General features: G+C 38.1%; 1 protein-coding gene across 8 annotated transcripts in view; it reads left to right on the top strand.

Annotated features, from left to right (window-relative positions):
* slc8a1b (solute carrier family 8 member 1b) overlaps positions 1 to 22182 on the top strand; it is a 168113-nt gene extending 145931 nt beyond the window's left edge. For all 8 annotated transcript variants that reach the window (XM_067455601.1, XM_067455596.1, XM_067455597.1 and 5 more), the window contains exons 4-7: positions 4784 to 4929; positions 6751 to 6850; positions 10820 to 11095; positions 17407 to 22182. In XM_067455601.1, coding sequence (XP_067311702.1) covers positions 4784 to 4929; positions 6751 to 6850; positions 10820 to 11095; positions 17407 to 17783 — 899 coding nt within the window. In that variant the 3' untranslated portion in view covers positions 17784 to 22182. The remainder of the gene's footprint in view (positions 1 to 4783; positions 4930 to 6750; positions 6851 to 10819; positions 11096 to 17406) is intronic.
* The last annotated feature ends 205 nt before the right edge of the window (positions 22183 to 22387 follow it).

The following is a 22387-nucleotide window of genomic DNA, read 5'->3' as shown; positions in this document are numbered from 1 at the left end:
TGCTGTTTCACTAATCTTTGCTTTCGCTGATTACACAACTCCTCGCACAATAACACACAATACATTACGCATGCTATAAAGGGGCTGAGATGCTTGTTTTAATGTTAAAGATTATTTTACCAAAAACAATTAAGTAGATGTTAATAGGTCCTGATGCATCCAGTGAGGAACCGCCAACTCGCCTGTCAGTAAATCATTTCACTAAAACAAGAGATTTGGTCATGTGCAGTAGGGCTGTGCGATATGGAAGAAAAATGCGATATGCAATACATTGTTAAATAATGCGATATTCGAAATGCGATATGATATTGCTATTAGTGTGTAAAATCTATTTCAATTGCATAAAACATTTATTTAAAAACCATTTATGTGTTTCACATTCTTTCTGGAAAAAGAAAGTATCGCTACATCTTCTGAAAGTGACCAGCTGCGTTTTAGCAAAAATTAATGTCACAAATCTAACTATATAATTTTATTATCAATGTAAACAAACAAAAAATATAATGTAGACAGAAAAATGAATGCTTTCTGAGAGGCGGCTTGTGTGCACGTTTCGGTGTGTGTCATACAGTGTGAGACTGCAAGGAGTTGCGTTTAATAACTTTTTTAACATCAAGCTAACAGTCGTGTGTCTATTCTCTGCTATATGCGCCGACCTAAAACTTACACTTTTCACAATGCTAAAGTAGCCTATTAAAATCATTCAGATATTGCATGCCGTTGCAATATGCATATTGTGATATATACATTTGCGATATTTCAATAATTTTGATATATTGCACAGCCCTAATATGCAGCTTTTTATTTTTGCACTGACCTTACCAGGATCAGAAAAATGTTTTGGTAGACTTTCATATCTTACTCTTGTCTTTAGATAAATACCAGTTAAGTAATAATATCTTATAGGGATGCAATAATACGGTTCAATACATACCTCGGTGTTTAACTACGGTTTTCAGTTCTGTTCGGTTTCTATTCTTAGGCGATAGGAACAGAAAGAGGTTAAGAAGAATTTTTTTTATTGTAATACTCTTTCTTTGTTTCACTTAAAAAAAACTTACTTAAACTTAACTATACTTTTTTTTTAAAACTGTACACATTCCGGGTGTATTGTATAATATAAAAAAAAAATATATATATATATATATATATATATATATATATTTACAGTGGCAGCTCAGAGATGTTCAGCAGCATTTAAGTATGAAATTGAATGAATAAATGTAGGCTAAAATTAAAACTACATAGTCTTCAATATTCAATATACATTGATTGAAAGCTACTGTATATATTTTATTCAAGGGCAGTGAGTGATTTTTCTCTTTGTTTTTGGTTGTTTTATTAACACAATTTTAGAGCTGAACTGTCCCTTTAAGAACAAGTGTTCACAATCACTAGGCTGCTCTGCTAAGACCTGCTCGCATTAATATGCAGACACACAGTTTACTTTCACTTTAGACGCCGACTGTGTTTATATATATTAACCTTGTGTGTATTTGACAGTATTAGCACGTTAAGAATACTTAGTCCAATAATCACGTGTGTTTGACAAGCGTGCGCGCAGCACATCTAAAACGCGAATGAAATGTTTAACCAGCAAGTCTTTAAAACGTGGCTAAACACCCCCTAACTTTAGTGCATATGATTGGACGTTTGCTCATCAGCGCGTAGACTCACAGGCACACTCAAACAGAGGCGAAATAAACTGAGAGATATATTTCAAACGAAGAGAAATAGAAATAATTCATTAAATGCAAAACCGCAATTCACCAGCGCGTATTGAACCATCAATGCCATACCGAACGGTTCAATATTATATTGAGAATTGTGACATCCCTAGTATCTTTCCCTCCAGCATTTTTTTTTTTTTTTTAGTTGGGAGGCGACGCCAGCACTTTTGATCATTTTCACAAAATTTGAATGGCCCCCAGAATATTTTGTTGTATGAATATTTGAACATGCAATATATCAAAAAAAAAAGAACAGAGCCTAGCTTCATGCATTCCTTTTTATCAATACTTGAATGTGGGTAAGTTTCATTAAAAAAAGCAAAATTTTTAGCACAAATCCGAGAAATTCACATTTTGTCAAAAGAATATGTTAAGACTGGATTCAGAACAATGATCAAAGCATAGATGGAGCAGAGGAGTAGATCCCCAAAGCTTCACAGTCCTTTAGAACTTGTCCTGGGTCAACATTTGCCCTAGGCAGTTTTGATTTATATGCCTTAAATGTTAATGATCACATTATTTTACATACAGTACATTATCTGCTTGCATATGATATAGCATGTTTATGCTTCTTCTTCACATGTCTTTTGATCAGGAGGTTCAGAAGATGTCATAGCGCACTCTACCGTATAACAGGGAAAACGCACAAAGCCGGAAATGTCCTGCAACGGTGGGGAAGCTGTCTCATTAATGACGGAAATGTCCGTCAGTAGCGGGGAAAGAGTTATGGTGTTTTAGAGCAAGTGTATCATAAAAGGCCCTGTTAATGTTTAAATGGGGTCGGTCATATGCATATTAACATATTATGATTTCAGAACAAGCTACATCTGCTTTATTTCAATCTATACACCACCGCTCAAAAGGATGAGATCAGTGAGATTTTTTAAAGCTTGCATTTATTGTATCAAAATACAGCAAAACAATCGTATTGACCCCAAACTTTTGAACGATAGCATATGGACTTTGTGTCTGAGAGTTTCAAACTGAAGCTTGCAATGTGTTCATATAATACACAAAGCATTTATTTAAAAGGGCCAATTCATTTTTTATGATACTTTATAGTGAGATTCATCTCTTAAACAGTCTTTGTGTAGTTTACCATATAGGGTGCGTTCAGGATACATGCAGATTCATAAAGAAAGCTTCAAAGCGAACTGTTTTATTTAGTTTCCTCGCAATAATCTCATAACTAGACACAAAGGAAATGTCAAAACACACCAGCAAATGAGTTCAGATACTGGGCTGTAAATCATGAGGAGAGATTAGGGGAGCTCAAAAATACTCTGAGCTCAAGATTGGGAGCAGTCTTCAAAGCCAAGGTTGTTTGAGTGTGTTTCATCTCACATTTAGATAAACATTTATTTTCCAGGAAGCCAAGCAGTTCGGTTTCCCAGCACTTTATTGAATCAAATGTTTTTTATCGTATTTATATTTACATTTGGTTTTGGTTAATGCTCTTTAGCATAACTGATATAAGATGCAACAAAAAGAGATCCAAGGGTCAAAACATGGAAAATAAGAGATCATTTGAGAGGGAAACATCAGGTAGAACGGCATGAAATGCAGCTGGATTTGGTTATACAGTTTTGATGATGTTTTGCTACTCAGCCATATGACTTCATCAGTGATTAACATAAAAATTGATTAAGGCACTCAGATGAGTGGCGAATCATTTTCGAAATAATTAATAATCAAGTCCATTTGCTTTTGATTAGCTTCGTTTGTAAGACACAGAGTACCCTGGATGATTCAAAACCTTCATAGACAAGAGAAAAAAGATGGCATATTATAAGAGAAAGAAGAAAAGATGAGACTAGAAAAATACAGGACAGCATAAGAGATGGTTGGATGAGAATAAAAGGTGTGTGTGTGTGTGTGTGTGTGTGTGTGTGTGTGTGTGTGTGTGTGTGTGTGTGTGTGTGTGTGTGTGTGTGTGTGTGTGTGTGTGTGTGTGTGTGTGTGTGTGTGTGTGTGTGTGTGTGTGTGTGTGTGTGTGTGTGTGTGTGTGTGTGTGTGTGTGTGTGTGTGTGTGTGTGTGTGTGTGTGTGTGCGTGCGTGCGTGTGTGTGTGTGCGTGTGTGCGCGCGCGTGTGTGTGTGTGCGTGTGTGTGCGTGTGCGTGTGTAAACTGTAGACTGAAAATGATAGCTCTGTTTTTAGGGACAAAACCAGAGAGAGAGAACCTCAGCCATTTAAATCAATATCAGATTACATGAACCTGACTCCATCTCACTGTTGTGCTACATCTACGGGCAAAATGGAAATATGCAGCATCTCATTTAATTACCAAAGCTAATCACAAAATCACAATGTGACCAATTTATTTTTAATGCCAGCTGAGCTTGTGAACTGAGAAGAAATATGAAATAAATGAGAGAGAAAGACACATTGAAAGAGAGAATATATGTGATCGGAAGAAATTACATTTCCACTGGAATCACCATGTTGCTGCCCAAAGGATTGTCATTTTGTCCTTTCCCAGCCCTTTGCTTTTGTCTGTCCACATCAGTTTGTGCATGCCTCTAATGTTACTTAATTGTTTTCATTTCCGAATCTCATCATACCTCTGTCTTATGTCTGCATCTTCCCTTTAACCCTCTCATTTCATTGTGTGTGTGTGAATGTGGGTGATTGATTGGGCTAAACCCAGTCACACGATCAGGAGTTGCTTATGTCACACACTTACTTATCTAGAATTCCCATAGAAGCTTCATCGCTGAAACAAATGAAGGAAAAATCCTGCCCCTGACATATTTCTCATGTATACCGGGTCACATGGTCTGTATGTGTTCTGTTATGAAAGTATGTTTTATGAAATGGACACAGTTTTTTATTACATTTACCAATGAAGATCTGAGATTTTGACCTTTTAAAGGATTTTCACCTGCAGAGACAAATTTTTGTTCACTGTAGCATTTTGACAAAAACTCATGTCTATTTACACAATCCAGTTTATCCACAGAAACCTATTGATCCACAAACACGTTTTGGATGACATATAAGGTGGCTGATTTGGTGAGTTTGTTTTCTACTCTGACTGGTGTTTTGTTTGCAGAGGAGGAGAAAGAAGTGGGAAAGGAGGAGGAGGAGCCTCTGACAGGCGAAGATGAAGAGGAACGACGCATCGCTGAGATGGGGAAACCAATGCTCGGAGATCACCCCAAACTGGAGATTATCATTGAGGAATCTTATGAATTTAAGGTGTGTTGTTTAAACTTAATAGTTCACAGTTTGTATTCATAATCACATTAAAGAAACCTTAACGGGTACTTCAACCAAAAATTCACTAAATGGGGGAAATACTTCCCCGATTTACTTAACCTCAGGTTGTTCTAAACTTGTATGACTTTTTTCTTTTGTAAAACACTAAAGAAGATAATTGACGAATGTTTCAGTATTTATTTGTCCATACAATAAAATTCAAGAAGGCCCCATGTTTTTGTTGTTGTTTTTTGGACCCCATTGACTTTCATTTTATGGACCAAAAAGGTCTTCAAATTATCTTCTGTTCTGCAGAACAAAAGAAAGTTATAAATGTTTGGAACGACTTGATGTTGAGTAAATGACAAAACAAAATTTTCATTTTCATATGAACTATTATGTACATACACCGATCAGGGATAACATTATGACCTGATATTGGGTTGGTTCCCCTTTTGCTGCCAAAAACCTATAGACCCCTTAGGGTGTGCTGTGATATCTGGTACCAAGATGTTAGCAGCAAATCGTCCTATAAGTCCTATAAGTTGTGAGGTGGGGCCTCCATGGATCAGACTCCATGTGTTCAGCACATCCCACAGATGCTCGATTGGATTGACGTCAACACCTCACACCAGGTCACCTTCTTCCATTGCTCCGTGGTCCAGTGCTGTTGCTCACGTTGGTGCTTTCGGCAGTCGACAGGGGTCAGCATGGGCACCATGACTGGTCTGCGGATATGCAGGCCCATTTACAAAAAACTGTGATGCCCTGTGTATTCTGACACCTTTCTATCAGAACCACCATTAACTTCTTGAGCAATTTGAGCTACAATAGCTCCCCAGCCATCTCTCCCCATGTGCATCAATGAGCCTTGACCCTGACCCTGCTGCCGGTTCACCACCGTTCCTTCTTTTGACCATTTTTGATGGATTCTGACCACTGCAGACCGGAAACACCCCACAAGAGCTGCAGTTTTGGAAAGGATCTGACCCAGTCACCAATTCGGCCCTTGTCAAGCTTACTCAAATCCTTACGCTTGCCCATTTTTCCTGCTTCTAACACATCAACTTCAAAGGACAAAATGTTCACTTGCTGCCTAATATATCCCACCCACTAACAGGTGCCGTGATGAAGAGATAATCATTGTTATTCACTTCATCTGTCGGTGGTCATAATGTTATGTCTGATTGGTGTACAGTATAAGCAATAGCCAATTATCATAAGGAGCTCACATTAAGATCTGTTATGCAGTAAAATTAGTATACTGAGGGCTTTTATTATGATTTGTGGATGATTTTCGTTGACAATAGCTGCTAGTTTTCACGCAAACCTGACACTGGGTTACTACATTCAGCACTTCGAGAGTATGAAGCAGAAATACATCAGACTGCAAGTGTGCAGATGCCCATTTTTCTGAGAAACAAGTTTCCTTCTAGTTTCTTATAGAAACACTCACATTCTGTCAGGGAAGTTCAAGGATCTTGAACGTTGGCATCTCATCGGTCGCCTCCACACACTTCAGCGCGATACACATGCATACGCCTGCACTTTAGCCCACACACACTAGCCATCCTGAGACATACACACACTCTGATCCCACACACACTTCATAGCGGGGCAGACCAGAGAGCAGTCAGAAGCACTCGATGGATTGTGATCCGCCTCGTCTGAAGTGTGTGTTTGTTTGTTTGTTTATTCCTGTTCTCAGTTACACTGACAGTAATGATTCTCTCTCTCTCTCTCTCTCTCTCTCTCTCTCTCTCTCTCTCTCTCTCTCTCTCTCTCTCTCTCTCTCTCTCTCTCTCTCTCTCTCACATATAGAACACTGTTGATAAGCTGATTAAAAAGACAAACTTGGCTCTTCTGGTTGGCACCAACAGCTGGAGGGACCAGTTTATCGAGGCCATCACAGTCAGCGCTGGTGAGTATTTGGGTTTGTGAGGAGCATCGGCAGGTCTGATTTAGTGATTCATTAAAAAAGGAATATTCATTTGTGATGTTTATCTTTCATACGTGTTGCCAGAAGTGCCTGAATTAGTTAAATGCCATTGTTTAGCGCTTTTGTTTTCAATAGGGTTATATCAAGGTTGTCATGGAGGGCCATCTTCCTGTGGAGTTTAGGCTCCTGTCTTAATACACCTGCCTGGAAGATTCTAGTAATAGGTTTAAAGCTAGGCTCTGCAGGAAGATTGCATCAAATGTTACGTTTGTATGGTTTCCACTTGAAACTTGGGTACTGGCACTGTCTTGACAATTTTTTAAAGTATCTTTCTACAGCATTTGTTGTACCTACAGTATTTCTCTCTGTATCATGACATAGAAAGGGGTAAAACGTGCCAATTTGATGAGGATGTTTTCTGGATGGGTGATTTGTTTCATTCTGATCATTAACCTTTAACCTATTAGTGTGACATGTTGAGTGGAGCTTGTCAGCTTTTGTTCATTTTCTTTGTATGAGTAACTCAGTATGGGGATGTTTTCCTAAAATGTTCATGCACTGTGTCGGTTGTATACCCTGAAGAAGTCTCCTAAGCCAAAATGCCTTGATCATTTTTTGTAATTTATTAAAGCTCCCCTTACCACAAGTGTTGCCGGATTCCCTTTTTGCAAATTTTATTATTGTCTGTTTCCACGCAGCTTGTGAGCTGGTAAAGTCGCTCCAGATCCTGCCTTACCAGAGCAGAACCATAGGCATTTTGTTTTTGACACACACTGTAAGCAGAAGACAAATCAGAGCAGAGTAGGCTCGCAGGAAGGAGCAGTTTAGAGAGACCGAATCCTTTCTGAAACTGTTTGAGACACTGTTTGAAAAGAGGTGATGCTGCGATGAGAACATTTTTTTTGCCATGGATGCATATAAACCTATTGAAGGAGACCTCCAAAACAAAATTAGAAACCTTTAAAATAGCATAATGGCGTACTTTAACTTAAACTTTTTTTCACCATAAAAAAACCCTCAATGGATGTTAAATGTTCTCCATCATGGAACCATCAATGCAAAAAAATAATTGTTATATTTAAAAGCATACAGTATGTTTGTAATGCATCTCTTCTCCTGTAAAGCGCCCCCAGGTAGCCGTTCTGCTACTCAGGAAATTCAGTCTTATAGCCTCACCTCACTCAGACACTTACAGCCATGCATTCTTCATTCTCTCTGCAGTGGACAGAATGGCAGTAGATAATAAAAAATAAAAAAATTGAGAGAGGGATTTTTTTTTGGGGGGGGGGGGGGGGTGTTTTCTCTGAAGTAATTAGCACTCGCAGCATGACCTCGGAGAGACTGATGATCATAGAGGCTGCTGCTGCTGTTCTAGCCGTGTGTTTGTGTGTGTGTGGATCAGGTGTTGGTGACTTAGTGATTCACACTTGAACACCTCTCAGTGTGCCAATTTGTGCTCTGGGGCAAAGCAAGGTTAAAAGCCTTTGTGTGTGTGTGTGTTTGTGTGTGTGTGTGTGTGTGTGTGTGTGTGTGTGTGTGTGTGTGTGTGTGTGTGTGTGTGTGTGTGTGTGTGTGCGTTGCTCTGCTTTCTGAACTGACCTGTAATCACCAGTACACCACTGCTGTCTTTTCATATATCATTTTGATCTGCCCTAAAACAGCTTTTTTGTCTTGTGTGTCTTGAATGAATCCCAGTGCGACAAATTTATATGTGCATTTTCGAGCCATATAAATGAGATTTTAATTTACAATAGACTATTTATATAATAATATAACGTTTTTTTTTTGTTGTTGTTGTAATTTTTTGATCTTGGCAGCACCATTTACTTTCACACTGGAAAAAAGCAATGTAAACATCCTATGTAACATCAAACTTACATGAATCGATTCTTAACAGATGTCAATGACTTAGTCTTTTTATCTAATGGCGCTGAGGACACAACAGACTTTTTATCAGGACACACAGGCGTACACGCGTATACACGCAAATGCACACAGATAGATACAAAGAAGAGGAAAAGGTCTGCAGCTAATGGCAGTAAATTGAAGAGTTTAAAGTTTAAAAGCTTTGCTAAATGTCAGACTCCGCAGCACAGCAAGATAATTTATATCGAAAGATAAGGAGAGAGTCAACACAACATGAGCACGGAGTGTGTAGGGGTTTACTTATCTGTAGATTGGGCACAAAATGGTCAATAGAATTGAGCTACATGTCACACAACCATTTGGAGATGTCTTTTACTGGGAAAATAATTCATAAAGAAATTTCCATTAAACAATTATAATAAAAAACTATTATATGTGAAGGGGGTATTTTTGACAGTTTTTGGTCAATGTTAATATATTTTAGTTTTATAACTAAACTATTACAAATATTTTCAAACTATTACAAATATTATAAAATATATAAATATTAGAAATACAATATTAAATGATTGTAAATAATTGTATGTTACATTACATATATATTGCTATATTTTATAAAAACAACAAAATTATAAAAGCACATAAAATTACTACAACTTAAACTAAAATTAAAACCAAAAATATATAATTAAAAGCTGCAATAATAGACAGTAAGTCTACAATACATCCTCATTTAGGACAAAAAAATAGTGCATGTATGCATGCATTACTCTTCTCCAAAAGCAATCTGATGCTCTTTTATGAGGCATTTACACCCTTCAGACACTTGTGGGCAGCACATAAAGCATCACGTTGACCTTCTCTGTCTTTTTGACACAGATGTATCCATATTTACATACATGCACTGCACTGACAGCAAACATCATTGTGACCTTCAAATATTCTTGTGCTGTAATGATACAGACACACACATATACACTCATGTAGATCAGCATATTTCTTTCTGAATCGTCAAAAGGGTCTCATAATGATTGGAAAAAAAAAATCTAAGTTCTTTTTTGATTAAAATTTTTATTTGATAGTATTTTGAATGATCAGTGTGGATGTTCTGTCTCAACGAGTGTGTCCCAGTCTAATTATCTACTCGGATCAATAATCCTTTTAATCGCAGCGTGTTATCAGGTTTTGCCTGTGAATAGAAAGTCTTAGCAAAACAATGATGGAATCCACTGCCAAAGGCTTGAATCCGTTTGCTCTCAGCTGATGCTGTGAATAGGCGAGATTTCTGAACATCCTGTATCATCTAATCACACTTTAAAGGAACAGCCTCACCTGTCAGAGAGCAGTGTGTGGGCGTGTGTAAGCTGCTCGCGTTTCGCTCTCAAGGAAACGCCGCACCAACAGAATATCAAACAGATTAGACCCTCACTGAACACACACACATGCACACATGCGTGTTCTACATGTTGATAAAAAGCTGTGTCTGTGTGTGTGTGTGGGGGGGGGGGGTGAAATATGAGGACTCAAATGTGTATAATGACATGGGTATGACTAGGTATTACAAGGAGAGGGTGAAATATGAGGACATTGGCCATGTCCCCATATTTCAAAATGCTTATAAATCATACAGGATGAGTTTTTTTTTGAGAAAGTAAAAATGCAGAATGTTTCCTGTGATGGGTAGGTTTAGGGGCAGGGGCAGTGTAAGGGGATAGAAAATACGGTTTGTACAGTATAAAAACCATTACGCCTATGGAGAGTCCCCATACAACATGGAAACGCTGTGTGTGTGTGTGTGTGTGTGTGTGTGTGTGTGTGTGTGTGTGTGTGTGTGTGTGTGTGTGTGTGTGTGTGTGTGTGTGGCTTTATCTACACTGCCATGACTGCTGATCATTTGAAAGAACACATTTTGGTCCCTTAGATATGGCCCAGATTCCTCCTTCAGTGCAAATCTATTATATTCCTTGCTTGTTTTAGCATATATGGTACAGGATGACTCATGTAGCAAACTTTAATATTTAGGGGTTTATTCAGCTTGCAGCAGAAGGTCAAATTTAATTATTTCTCTTTATTATCTTCCTGCAGGTGAGGATGATGATGATGAAGAGTGCGGAGAGGAGAAGCTCCCCTCCTGCTTCGATTACGTCATGCATTTCCTCACTGTCTTTTGGAAAGTTCTCTTCGCCTTCGTCCCCCCCACCGACTACTGGAACGGGTGGGCGTGTTTCGTGGTGTCAATCTGCATGATTGGCCTCTTGACAGCTTTCATCGGAGACCTAGCCTCCCACTTCGGCTGCACCATCGGACTCAAAGACTCCGTCACAGCCGTGGTGTTTGTGGCGCTGGGCACTTCAGTGCCAGGTGAGGGGGAAAAACATGCATCTCTGATTTTTGTGCTTCAGCCACCCATGTTTATATTTACATACAGGCATTTATCACAGAATGAGGATGTCCAAGCGCTTGTGTCGCGTGTGTGTGTGTGTGAGCATGCGCATGGCTATGATTATGATATATCATATAATTATGCAGAGTAAAGCTCCTTGCTACATTGCACCCCCATATATTACCTTCATCAGTCATGATAACTGTTATTTAAAACAGGAGAAACACACACACCACATGTACAGAAGAGACACACACACCACAATGTTCATGTACAGAAGAGACACACACACACACACACACACACAGACGTTAAATAGGTTGTGTCTGCTGGAAGTGCAGTACATGTTCACCGTGTTTAGTATTCTAGGCACACCGGACTACTCATAGAGAAAACGCTGAGGGAGCAGAATGCAAAGGCATTCTCATCTCTCTCTCTAATGCTGTTCTTCTCCTTCTTTACCTCACTCCGTTTATTTTTTTCATCCTCCATTTCTCCTTTTGCTCTTCTCATCTCACTGCAGAAAATAATTTTCTTACATTTACATCTTGCTTTCCAGTAAAAGTCATCATACATTGACAATGTCATGCACAAAAAGGACATTTTCTTAATCAGTATTTTTCAGAACATCCTTAAAGGGATAATTCACCCAAAAAATATAGTTTTGTCATTATTTATTCACCATCATGTTGTTCCAATCCTGAGTGAATTTCTTTCTTCTTTGGAACATAAAGGAAGATACTTTGAAGGATTTTGTTGTGTTGTTTTGGACCCCATTGACTTTCATTGTATGAAGAAGAAGATAAAACATACCATGTAAGTCAACGGGGTCCAAAACAACACTAGACCCCTTTGACTTTCATTTTATGGACAAAAAACAAGCATATTCAAAATATCTTTGTTTCTGTTTCACAGAAGCAGAAAAAAAGGCATAAATGTTTGGTTGCAACACAGGGATGCTTCAGCTCATGCAGTATTAACATGATATCAATAAGCCTATTTCACTTTTTTATATCATGGTTATCATCAATACACCTGGAACTTCCACACATTTTTTTGCATAAGTGCAGATGAATGGATTTGTTTCCAGAATATACAGAATTTAACACATCATTGCTGAATAAAATTATTCATTTAAAATAAAAAAAGACCCCAAATTACCGACCAGTTGTGTATATTGTTGTTACAAAAGATTTCTATTTTTAAAACATTTGCTTATTTTTCTTTTTCTTTTTTTGAACTTTTTATTCATCAAAGTATTATAAAAAGTATCACAGGTTATGAAAAAATATTAAGCAGCAGAACTGTTTCCAACTTTGAAAATGAATCATCATATTAGAATGATTTCTGAAGGATCATGAGACACTGAAGACTGGAGAAATGATCCTGAAAATTCAGCTTTGCATCACAGAAATAAATGATCATTTAAAGTATAATAAATTGAAAACCAGTTATATAAAATTGTAATAATATATCACACTATTGTATAATATATCAAAAAATTCTGCAGAAGAAACTTCTTTCAAAAACATTACAAATAGTAATGTGTCCAAACTATTTATATATATACATATATATACATATATATACAGGTCCTTCTCAAAAAATTAGCATATGCGATAAAAGTTCATTATTTTCCATAATGTAATGATAAAAATTAAACTTTCATATATTTTAGATTCATTGCACACCAACTGAAATATTTCAGGTCTTTTATTGTTTTAATACTGATGATTTTGGCATACAGCTCATGAAAACCCAAAATTCTCAAAAAAATGAGCATATTTCATCCGACCAATAAAAGAAAAGTGTTTTTAATACAAAAAAAGTCAACCTTCAAATAATTATGTTCAGTTATGCACTCAATACTTGGTCGGGAATCCTTTTGCAGAAATGACTGCTTCAGTGCGGCGTGGCATGGAGGCGATCAGCCTGTGGCACTGCTGAGGTGTTATGGAGGCCCAGGATGCTTCGATAGCGGCCTTAAGCTCATCCAGAGTGTTGGGTCTTGCGTCTCTCAACTTTCTCTTCACAATATCCCACAGATTCTCTATATTAGATTGATGAAACTCTAAAAGTGATTGAAACAAAAATGAAAATGGGACGCTGTTTTTCAATATTGCTTTTTACACAAACTGTGCCGCTTCATGAATATTTAAGTAAGGCTTTTTCTAGCAATGCTTTTTGGGGGAAGAAAAAAAATACTGAATATAAAAAGATAAAACACAAAATATAAATATTTGTATTCAAAATGTAAGATATAGTGTCCCTTATCTTTCCCAGGATAATACCGTAGTGTAAATCTAAAATAGTGACAGTACTAGTAGAAGAACTACAGGTGTTTAGAGAACTAGTGCTTTAGTAGGAGAAAATTACATTCAAGCAGTTTTTTCAGACACATCGTAACCCTATCAGCTAAAATCACTTTCTAGCAAAAAAATCACTTGCTAACAGGAAACTGTGTCTTTCCTTAATTGTTAGAGAAAAGTTCTTTTGGGAGCTAAAGTTTAGACAATGCACATGTTTTGGCTAAGTTTGACCAATGATTAAAAATAAATATGAATGAATGAGTAGTTTTAATTGTGTTTGTTTAGATGATAAAATCACAAAGCCTGGTTCAGGTACCAAAAATGTCTTAACCAGTAACAGGTCAAAAATCAAGTCAATAGTAAGGGAAATGAGGCAAATTTTAAAAACTGTTCTGCTGAAGAGTTTGCAACCATATCCATTGATTGGTTTTTCTGCTGTTTCTGCACAGTTTGACAAAATGACAAATCCGTTAATCTGTAGTGCGAGAGGAAAGCCAATAGTACTGAGAAAACAATTGAACTTCCAATTAGCCAAGCGCACGGCCAGAAACCAGGCGAGGGACATGTACGCTGACTGATAAGGCAGCGTTCACAATGCTTTGGAACAGAAAACAAAGCCTTTAGATTCTTCGTATAGCTAGAGGATCTTGAATTAATAATTTGCTCTATGAATTTAAAATGAAAATGGGCTTGATGAGTAACGTGCATCCTCTGAATGCGGTCTCGCTAATGTGTGGTGATATGAAAGGTTAATTATAGTGATTTTTCTCTCTCTCTCGATTTAAATATTTTGTAGTCCACTTTGTATTTCCCAGCACAGACATACACTATATTGCCAAACGTTTTGGAGCGCCTGCCTTTACATGCACATGACATCCCATTCTTAATCTGTTGGGTTTGATATGGCCCTTCAACTCTTCTGGAAATTTTTGACCATTCTTATAGAAGCGCATTTATGAGGTCAGGCACTGATGTTGGATTAGAGAGCCTGGCTCGCAGTCTCTGCTCGAATTCATCCCAAAGGTGTTCTATCGGGCTGAGGTCTGGACTCTGTGCAGGCCAATCAAGTTCCTCCACAGTAAACTCACTCATCCATGTCTTTATTGACCTTGCTTTGTGCAAAGGTGCGCAGTCATGTTGGAACAGGTAGTGGCTATCCCCAAACTGTTCCACTGAGTCCAGTGGCAGTGTGAAAAAATGTTGCTTTGCGCTTGCTGATGTAAGGCTTGGATGCAGCTGCTCGGCCATGGAAACTCATTCCATGGAGCACTCTCTAAGCTCTGTTCTTGAGCCAGTTTGGAGATCGGTAGCTATTGACTCTGCAGAAAGTTGGCGACTTCTGCGCACTGTGCGCCTCAGCATGCGCTGACCCCACTCTGTGATTTTAGTTGCTTGTTGTTCCCAATTGCTTCCATTTTGTTATAAAACCCATTCTTTCACAGATGTTTGTAGAAGCAGTCTGTGAGCCTAGGTGCTTGATTATATACACCTTTGGCCATGAAAGTGATTGAAAACACCTGAATTCAATGATTTGAAGGGGTGTCCTGATGCTTCAATATAGTGTACTTGAGCCACAGGGACTTTTATAGTCAATAAAGTACTCATTTAAACTATATGTGTGGTCGTCCTGCATATGCAAATGCAAGCATATGAGGTTTATAACAGTTTCGAAGTCTGTAACAGTCTGGATCGCTGATACATTTAAATCTGTAATGATTAACTGCTCCCAAGCGTCTTTCTAGGATGAAGCTATGCATTGCCATGACACCCACATTAGCAGCAGTTGTCGTCTGTACGCTGCCAGGTTCTTTGGCAGGACTTTACACCAGACTGGGTGTTAGCTGAGCCTTAACTGAGAATTTCCTTGGTAATGCCATGGAAACGGCTCCATCCATGCTGTTGTTTACAACAACATAACAGGACAGTGATGAATAACAAGAAGGAAAATGTTATTTCAGAGTTAAGTACTTTATAGTAAAACCCAGCTTTGACTTTATAATAGTATCTTGAGATGCCGATGTCTTTTAAGCCCTCTAATGACTACTCTTGTTCTCGGATACTTTTCCACGGAAAGTTTCTAACCTTCACTTTTAGACTGATGTTGAGTGCTGCAGTTATGTCGCGCTGGAATTACCGGAATTACAACTTTGAGCTGTTTGAAATGATTCATCATGACAATTCTTAGAAAGTTCAAAACAACAACATATATTGGAAATATAATTTTTTTGTAATATTATAAATGTCTTTACTTGATCCTATGAATATAATATTAGCATGTGTGAATATTACAGTGTGTATCCGCAGGATAGCGAGACCTTTAAATGAGGAAAATGGCTCTTTGTGACGACAGGCAGCAAAGAGTAATAACAACATATCCAGAGCAGTTCAGCAGGGTTATGTGTTATGGGTACATTAGCATAACAAAATAGAGAGATGAAAATGAAAAGAGACAGGGAGGAAGAACGAGTTTGAAAGGAAGGGTATGTGCATCTAGGGTTATTTAGAGGCCTTCCTAGACAGAACGCACAATCAGCACCCTCATGGCTTCTCAGCTGTCAGCAGTAGATCAACCTGTTACCATGCAGCTGTCTCTGAGAGAGAGAGAAACCACACTGTTTAAATAGCAGACAGCCCACTGATTTCAACTCAAATCAGAGGTTAACCAGGCTGTTATTACAAAATTGCATCCTCACCAAAAAAGGAGAGATGAGTGAGAGAGAATGGGGTACTACTACTTGTCTGTGCTCTTTTAACGAGATTTTTTATTCCTGGAAAAAAGTATCTGAATGTATTTATGGTTTATTTGGTTTTACTTTTGGTACAGCCAAATAAACCAAAAAAGGTGTCTTCAGCTCACTGAGGCTACATTTGTTTGATCCAAAATACAGTAAAAACATTAATATTGTGAAATATATTTTTTTACAATTTAACGGGTTAACTCACCCAAAAATGTAAATTAGCCCATGATTTACTCACCTTTAAGTCATCCTAGGTGTATATGACTTTATTCTTTTTAACCTTTTAAAGAACTGTTTTCTATTTTTTCTATTTTTTTTAAATGTAATGTATTCCTGTGATGGCAAAGCTACATTTTCAGCATCATTAGTCTTCAGAGCCACATGGTCCTTCAGAAATCATTCTAATATGCTGATTTGGTGCTCAAGAAACATTTATTATTATCAATGTTGAGACTAGTTTTAAAACAATGAAAAAAATTAAATTGTGATGAATAGAAAATGTAAAATAAAAACATTTTTTGAAATAGACTTGTTTTGTATAATTTTCCACTGCCATTCAAATGTTTGGGGTCAGTAAGAAAACTTGGGAAGGATATTAAAGAAATTAATATTTTTATTCAGCAAGTATGCATTAAATTGATTAAAAGTGACATTAAAGACATTTATAGTGTTACAAAATACAATCTATTTCAGATAAATGCTGTTCTTTAGAATTTTATATCTCAAAGAATCATTTACACAACTGTTTTCAACATTGATATTAATAATAATAAAAGTTTCTTGAGCAGCAAATCAGCATATAAGAATGATTTCTGATGGATCATGTGACTGAAGACTGGAGAAATTATGCTGATAATTCTGAATCACAGGAATAAATTATATATATATATATATATATATATATATAAAATATATTCAAATGAAAACCGTTATTTTAAATGGCAAAACAATTCTCAATATTACAGTTTTTGCTGTATTTTGGATCAAATAAGTGCAGTCTTAGTGAGCAGAAGAGACTTCTTTTAAAAAAACGTTTAATCTTACTGATCTAGAACTTTTGAATGGAAGTGTGTATTCTGTTTATTTATGCTTGTTTATTTGATTGCTTATTTATTTAAGTTCTTCTTATAATTATTATTCCCTCGGAATGTTTATGAATGTTTATGAAAAAGATGTATTTGACTGTATTACAATCTTTCCCTTTTTTCTCCTTTCCTTCTTTCCTCATCGTCTTCCTCTCAGACACCTTCGCCAGTAAAGTGGCAGCGATACAGGATCAGTACGCCGACGCGTCCATCGGAAACGTGACTGGCAGCAATGCTGTGAACGTCTTCTTGGGCATCGGAGTCGCCTGGTCCATCGCCGCCATCTACCACAACTCAAAGGACCGTGATTTCAGGGTGGATCCGGGTAGCCTGGCCTTCTCTGTCACCCTCTTCACCATTTTCGCCTTCATCTGCGTGGCGGTGCTCATGTACCGCCGCCGGCCCGACATCGGTGGTGAGCTTGGGGGTCCGCGGACTGCTAAAGTGCTGACCACCATGCTTTTCATCAGCCTCTGGCTCCTCTACATCCTGTTCTCCTCTCTGGAGGCTTACTGCCACATCAAGGGCTTCTAAACACACACACATGCGCTCACACATGCACACACTCAGAACTACACACCTTCACACAGTGACACACACGTTCATGCATTCTGTGGAAAATACGCAAAGACTAAAGGTTCGAATAAAGGGAAAAAACTAAAGACTGCAGAGGAAGGCAACAGCGGCGGACTCGGGTTTTCGGGTTCCATGTGGATAATCGTTTTTCCGCAGACCATCAGAGTTCTTCTGTTCTCTCCACACGCCTCTCCTTCATCCTCATCTTCCTCTGTTTGTTGTGTGCGCTAAATGACCACAGTGTTCAAACATCTAGACTATGAAAAGCTACTATTGCTACCTTTAACTACTGTAGTTGTGCTGTTTTTTTAACCTAAACCAGTATAAAAGCCACGTGGGACCGTGGAATCTGTAAGCTCCCTTCATAGTGCCATGGAACTCTGGGTAATGTGGCTGTGTGTTATAGGTTTGTTATCTTAATGTTGACCGAGCGGTAATTTTGCTTGGGTGAATTTTCAGACCCGCCACTTTATGTGTTTACAGATTATGTAATCGAAGCGGTCTTAAACGAAAGGGTTCAACTTTCGCCGTTCGTTTTCGGCTTTTGTCACATTCAAGAGCAGCTCTGTTTGACTAATTGCTGTGAAGGCCAGTTTTTATCCATCTCTTGCACTGGTGCAGTTCATTTCACTTCAGAGAAGAGAAGAACAATAAGGAGAGTCTCTCTTTGCGCTGAAGCTTCAGAGACCAGAGGTGCACTAGTGCAAGACTTTGATTTCAGAGCATTGATCGTGAAGTGCTATTGAGTGAGCTCGGGTTAAGGAACATCCTGAATTTTCTATTACGAACATACCGCGGTTCGTTACGGATTAGAACGTTAATTTATGCAATCGATGGAACGTATGTGAGGTCAGTGTATTGAGATAATCCAGCATGTGACATGCTTTTGCCAACATCACATCGAGAGTTTACAATTATGACTGTTACTTTCCGTCCAGACACACACACACACACGCATACATTAACGGACACAAACATTGAGAAATACGTAGAACCAGTGGCCATACTTTCATTGATTTGTTCTCAGACACACATGCAAGCATGTATAATTGGTAGACTTTTGCTTGATAAACTTGCTCAATATCCCGTACAGATACACTCAGTCACTCATCTATGTGGAGTTTACGAGGGCACGCTTTTCCCTCCAACCCTGCTGAGATTGCTTCTTTGTACTTTGTAGATTCTCTGCATACGGAGCTGTAAGGTAAATCTCGTAGAGTAGTCACGGTTTTAGACGTAGGTCGATTTTAAAAAGCAGAAATTGTAGAACTAATCTGAATTTGACTCTAAACTTCTTTAGGATAGCATGGTTTAACAAACAAACAGAACAAACTAAAAAAAGTTGCTCGTTTTAAATTTTGAAAATGCAATTGCAGGATTTTTCACTGTCCTTTCCAAAGTTCGATTTCCAGTCTTAGTGGGTAATTGAAAATAAGTTCACGCTTCTGGAATGAGCACAGTAGATCTGATGTAGATATGTTGGACTCCATCTATTGTGTATTTTGAGCCAAATTTGCCAAAGGGAAACCCTTTCTATAATGGAGAACTGCAGTGTGCCACAGCCCCTGAAGTGGGTTTTCTATTTCGAATCATACATTTTTTTACCCACACCAAAAAATGTCCTTGCAAGGATAAAGAGGCCTTGGTGACATTTCTTATAGGTGTTTGTACTGAAGGGATCCAGCCTAAAGCTCTTTTACTGCATCTGAACACCTTTTCTTGTGATGAAAGAGTGTTTTTAAAGGAATTCTGGGATTCTGTGTTGGGGTTTGTAGTTCCAGTAGCTTGATTTTGAAAGAGAAGAAAAAAAATGAGCTCGAATAGCTGTTTATTCGATCTTTTTCGTTGTGTTTGTTTTATTTTGCTTTACATGTTTAATGAAAGGATACAATATTGTACAGGCTTTAGGGCATTTCTGCAGGAAACCTTTGAAGATGACCTTCAGTCCCTGGTGAAGATGGTCCGCTGTTGCTTGCTAATTCTAAGATCCACAAGAAAGACACTACAAAACAATGACGGAAAAAACATTGATAAAAATACTTTTTTCCTGAAGCCTAATATCTATTTAACCAATAAACAGATGGAGTTGGTGAAACCATGTGAATTACAGCCATACCAAGTTCTGCCGTGAAGACCTTCACGGACTCTCGCCGTACGTGCTGCTCGCTAGCCGTCACGCCAACCGACCGTGGGTGCGTCTCTCCGTACGGGGCGTTCAAACTGTACATGGTCTCTCCGGTTTATACTGTATATGTATTTGATTTGGCAGAGCAGGGGTCAGCAATTGTACATCTGTGCTCTGCAGTCTGTAAATCAGGGCGTGGCTGTATTGGAACCGCCCCCTGTGAAACCTAGCCCCTCCCCGTTCCCCGCCCCCTTGTTTGCCATGTCCATATTTGGAATGTTAATGTGCTTCGTGTTGACAATGCATGGATGCTAACCTGTCTGTATATAGTACGCAGAATCCCCTTCATTAACGTAGTCGACAGAGGTTTGAAAGCTAGATATTCAGACTTTTGTTTCCTTTGCTTGTTCGGTTGGTTTCCCTGTCCGTAAGTTTCATTTGAATGTTTCTTTTGTTTGTTCTTACTTGCACATGTATATTAAAAAGGCAGTATCTGTCGTTTGGTACAGGAGCACATGTACAAACAAAAGGAAGCAATATGTCAAGGCCCTCTGCTTGGTTGTTGCAGTGGTTGTATTATTTAACAGTATGGAATATTTTTTCGCTGAAGCGTTAAGGTGTGTGTATGTATATACTGTACAGTAGAATAAAGGCAGAGTCTCCGCTCTGCCATTATCACAGAGAGAATACAACATATTTATTTGAGACCCTTAAGAACTTCAGAATGACAAATATTGCCTTTTGGATTGATTGTTGCATAGAGTTTGTTTTGTTCTAGTTTCTTCGCTGAGCAGTGTGTGTGCGTGCGTGTGCGTGTGTGTGTGTGTGTTTGGTCAGTCTGGAGCAATCTGTGATACCTGTAAGAATTAAGGAAACATATAATCCGTTATTTATCTGCTCCGAGTCTGTAAACCATCTTGCATAAATCAGTGAACCATCTGGAAAATGTCTGTAAAACATCAGGAGAAAGTGTGTGAAGTGTCAGGTCTGCCTTGTTGTATGTATTACATTCCTAACCCTTCCCCTCTTCCTCACTGCTCAGATGGTCTTTAGTCTTTCAGGGGTTTAATACTAATCTTTGATAATATTATTTCCTCCCCTCCCCCATTTCTCTCTCTCTCTCCTCCCCCATTTCCCCCCCCTCTCTCTCTCTCTCTCTCTCTCTCTCTCTCTCTCTCTCTCTCTCTCTCTCTCTCTCTCTCTCTCTCTCTCTCTCTCTCTCTCTCTCTCTCTCTCTCTCTCACCAATCCAAGGCCTCACTAACATCTTGCATTAATGTGTCCAGTGAAATTCTATAGGCTGTATGTTGTAGTAAAGATCGCAGTGTATATGTGTAAAATGTTCCTGGTATTCCTGAACAGTGCGTATATGTGCGTAAATGTCTACATTTCACTTATTTATAATGTGTAAATTTATAGCATGTATAAAGGTTTGCAAACCCACTTATACTGCAGAGAATATTGTTCTTAAGTAGTCGTTTTGTCTTGTTTTCCAGTAGAAATATCTAAAATCCATAAAACAAGATACATTTGCAGAGATTTCAGAGAAGATCTCTCAAATAATTTTTATTTTTTTGTTGTCCAATGTAGAAATCTAATACAGTTTAAAGAGGTGTATGCTTAAGAACAAGAGAAAACAACAATTGAATATTTATAAAAGCTTATCAGATAGTGTTGAGGATATTTTGACAGGAAAACGAGACAAAACACTGTTTTTTTGCAATGTAAACATCATGGCAGAAATCTCTCATGCCAAAGCAGGACTGAATGTATTGTATGTAATGTAATAGTTGATCTAAATGAAGGCTTGTGAGTTAAATTATCTTATCTGTCTTGTACAGATCGAGGGGCTCAAATCATTGCGTGTACGACCGCTGTAAGCTAACGCTGAGAGTCATGTTAATGCAAGTGTGTGTGGCCTTGTGGCCATAGTGTGTCTTACACAGCCCTCTTGTCATAAGCTTATTAAAGCTGACTCTATTTTCCTCCTCATGTTCTCTCTCTTCTCTCTCTTATCTCTTCCTTCTCAATTTTCGCTTTATTTCACGCCGTTTTGTTTTGATCGTTAGGTTGGTTTTATTTCGATCTGATTAATTAAATATGAGATTCTTTTTTGTTGATTTTTTTGTGTGTTGCACTCAATCTAATAAGATGGAAGTCCACTAACTGTGATTGCTCCCCTAGTACACCTCTACGCAGGAAATAAAGTTTGGGATATCCTGTTTAGAGCTAAGTGACTGCAGTCTGTCTCTTTTTATGATTATGTTTCTCAATACACACATACATAAGCAAGAGAGGTGTCATCATTAATGGTGAAACTAATAATTCAAATTAGTTCAGATAGAGTATATAAAAAAGTAATAAGCAATACTACAAGCTATCAACAAAACAATTAAATACACAGATTTTTAAATCTTTCCCAGCCAAACACTGAATTT

The sequence above is a fragment of the Pseudorasbora parva genome, chromosome 10, assembly GCF_024679245.1.
Source record: "Pseudorasbora parva isolate DD20220531a chromosome 10, ASM2467924v1, whole genome shotgun sequence".
Classification (NCBI taxonomy): domain Eukaryota; kingdom Metazoa; phylum Chordata; class Actinopteri; order Cypriniformes; family Gobionidae; genus Pseudorasbora; species Pseudorasbora parva.
This window is presented reverse-complemented; position numbering and strand designations above follow the sequence as displayed.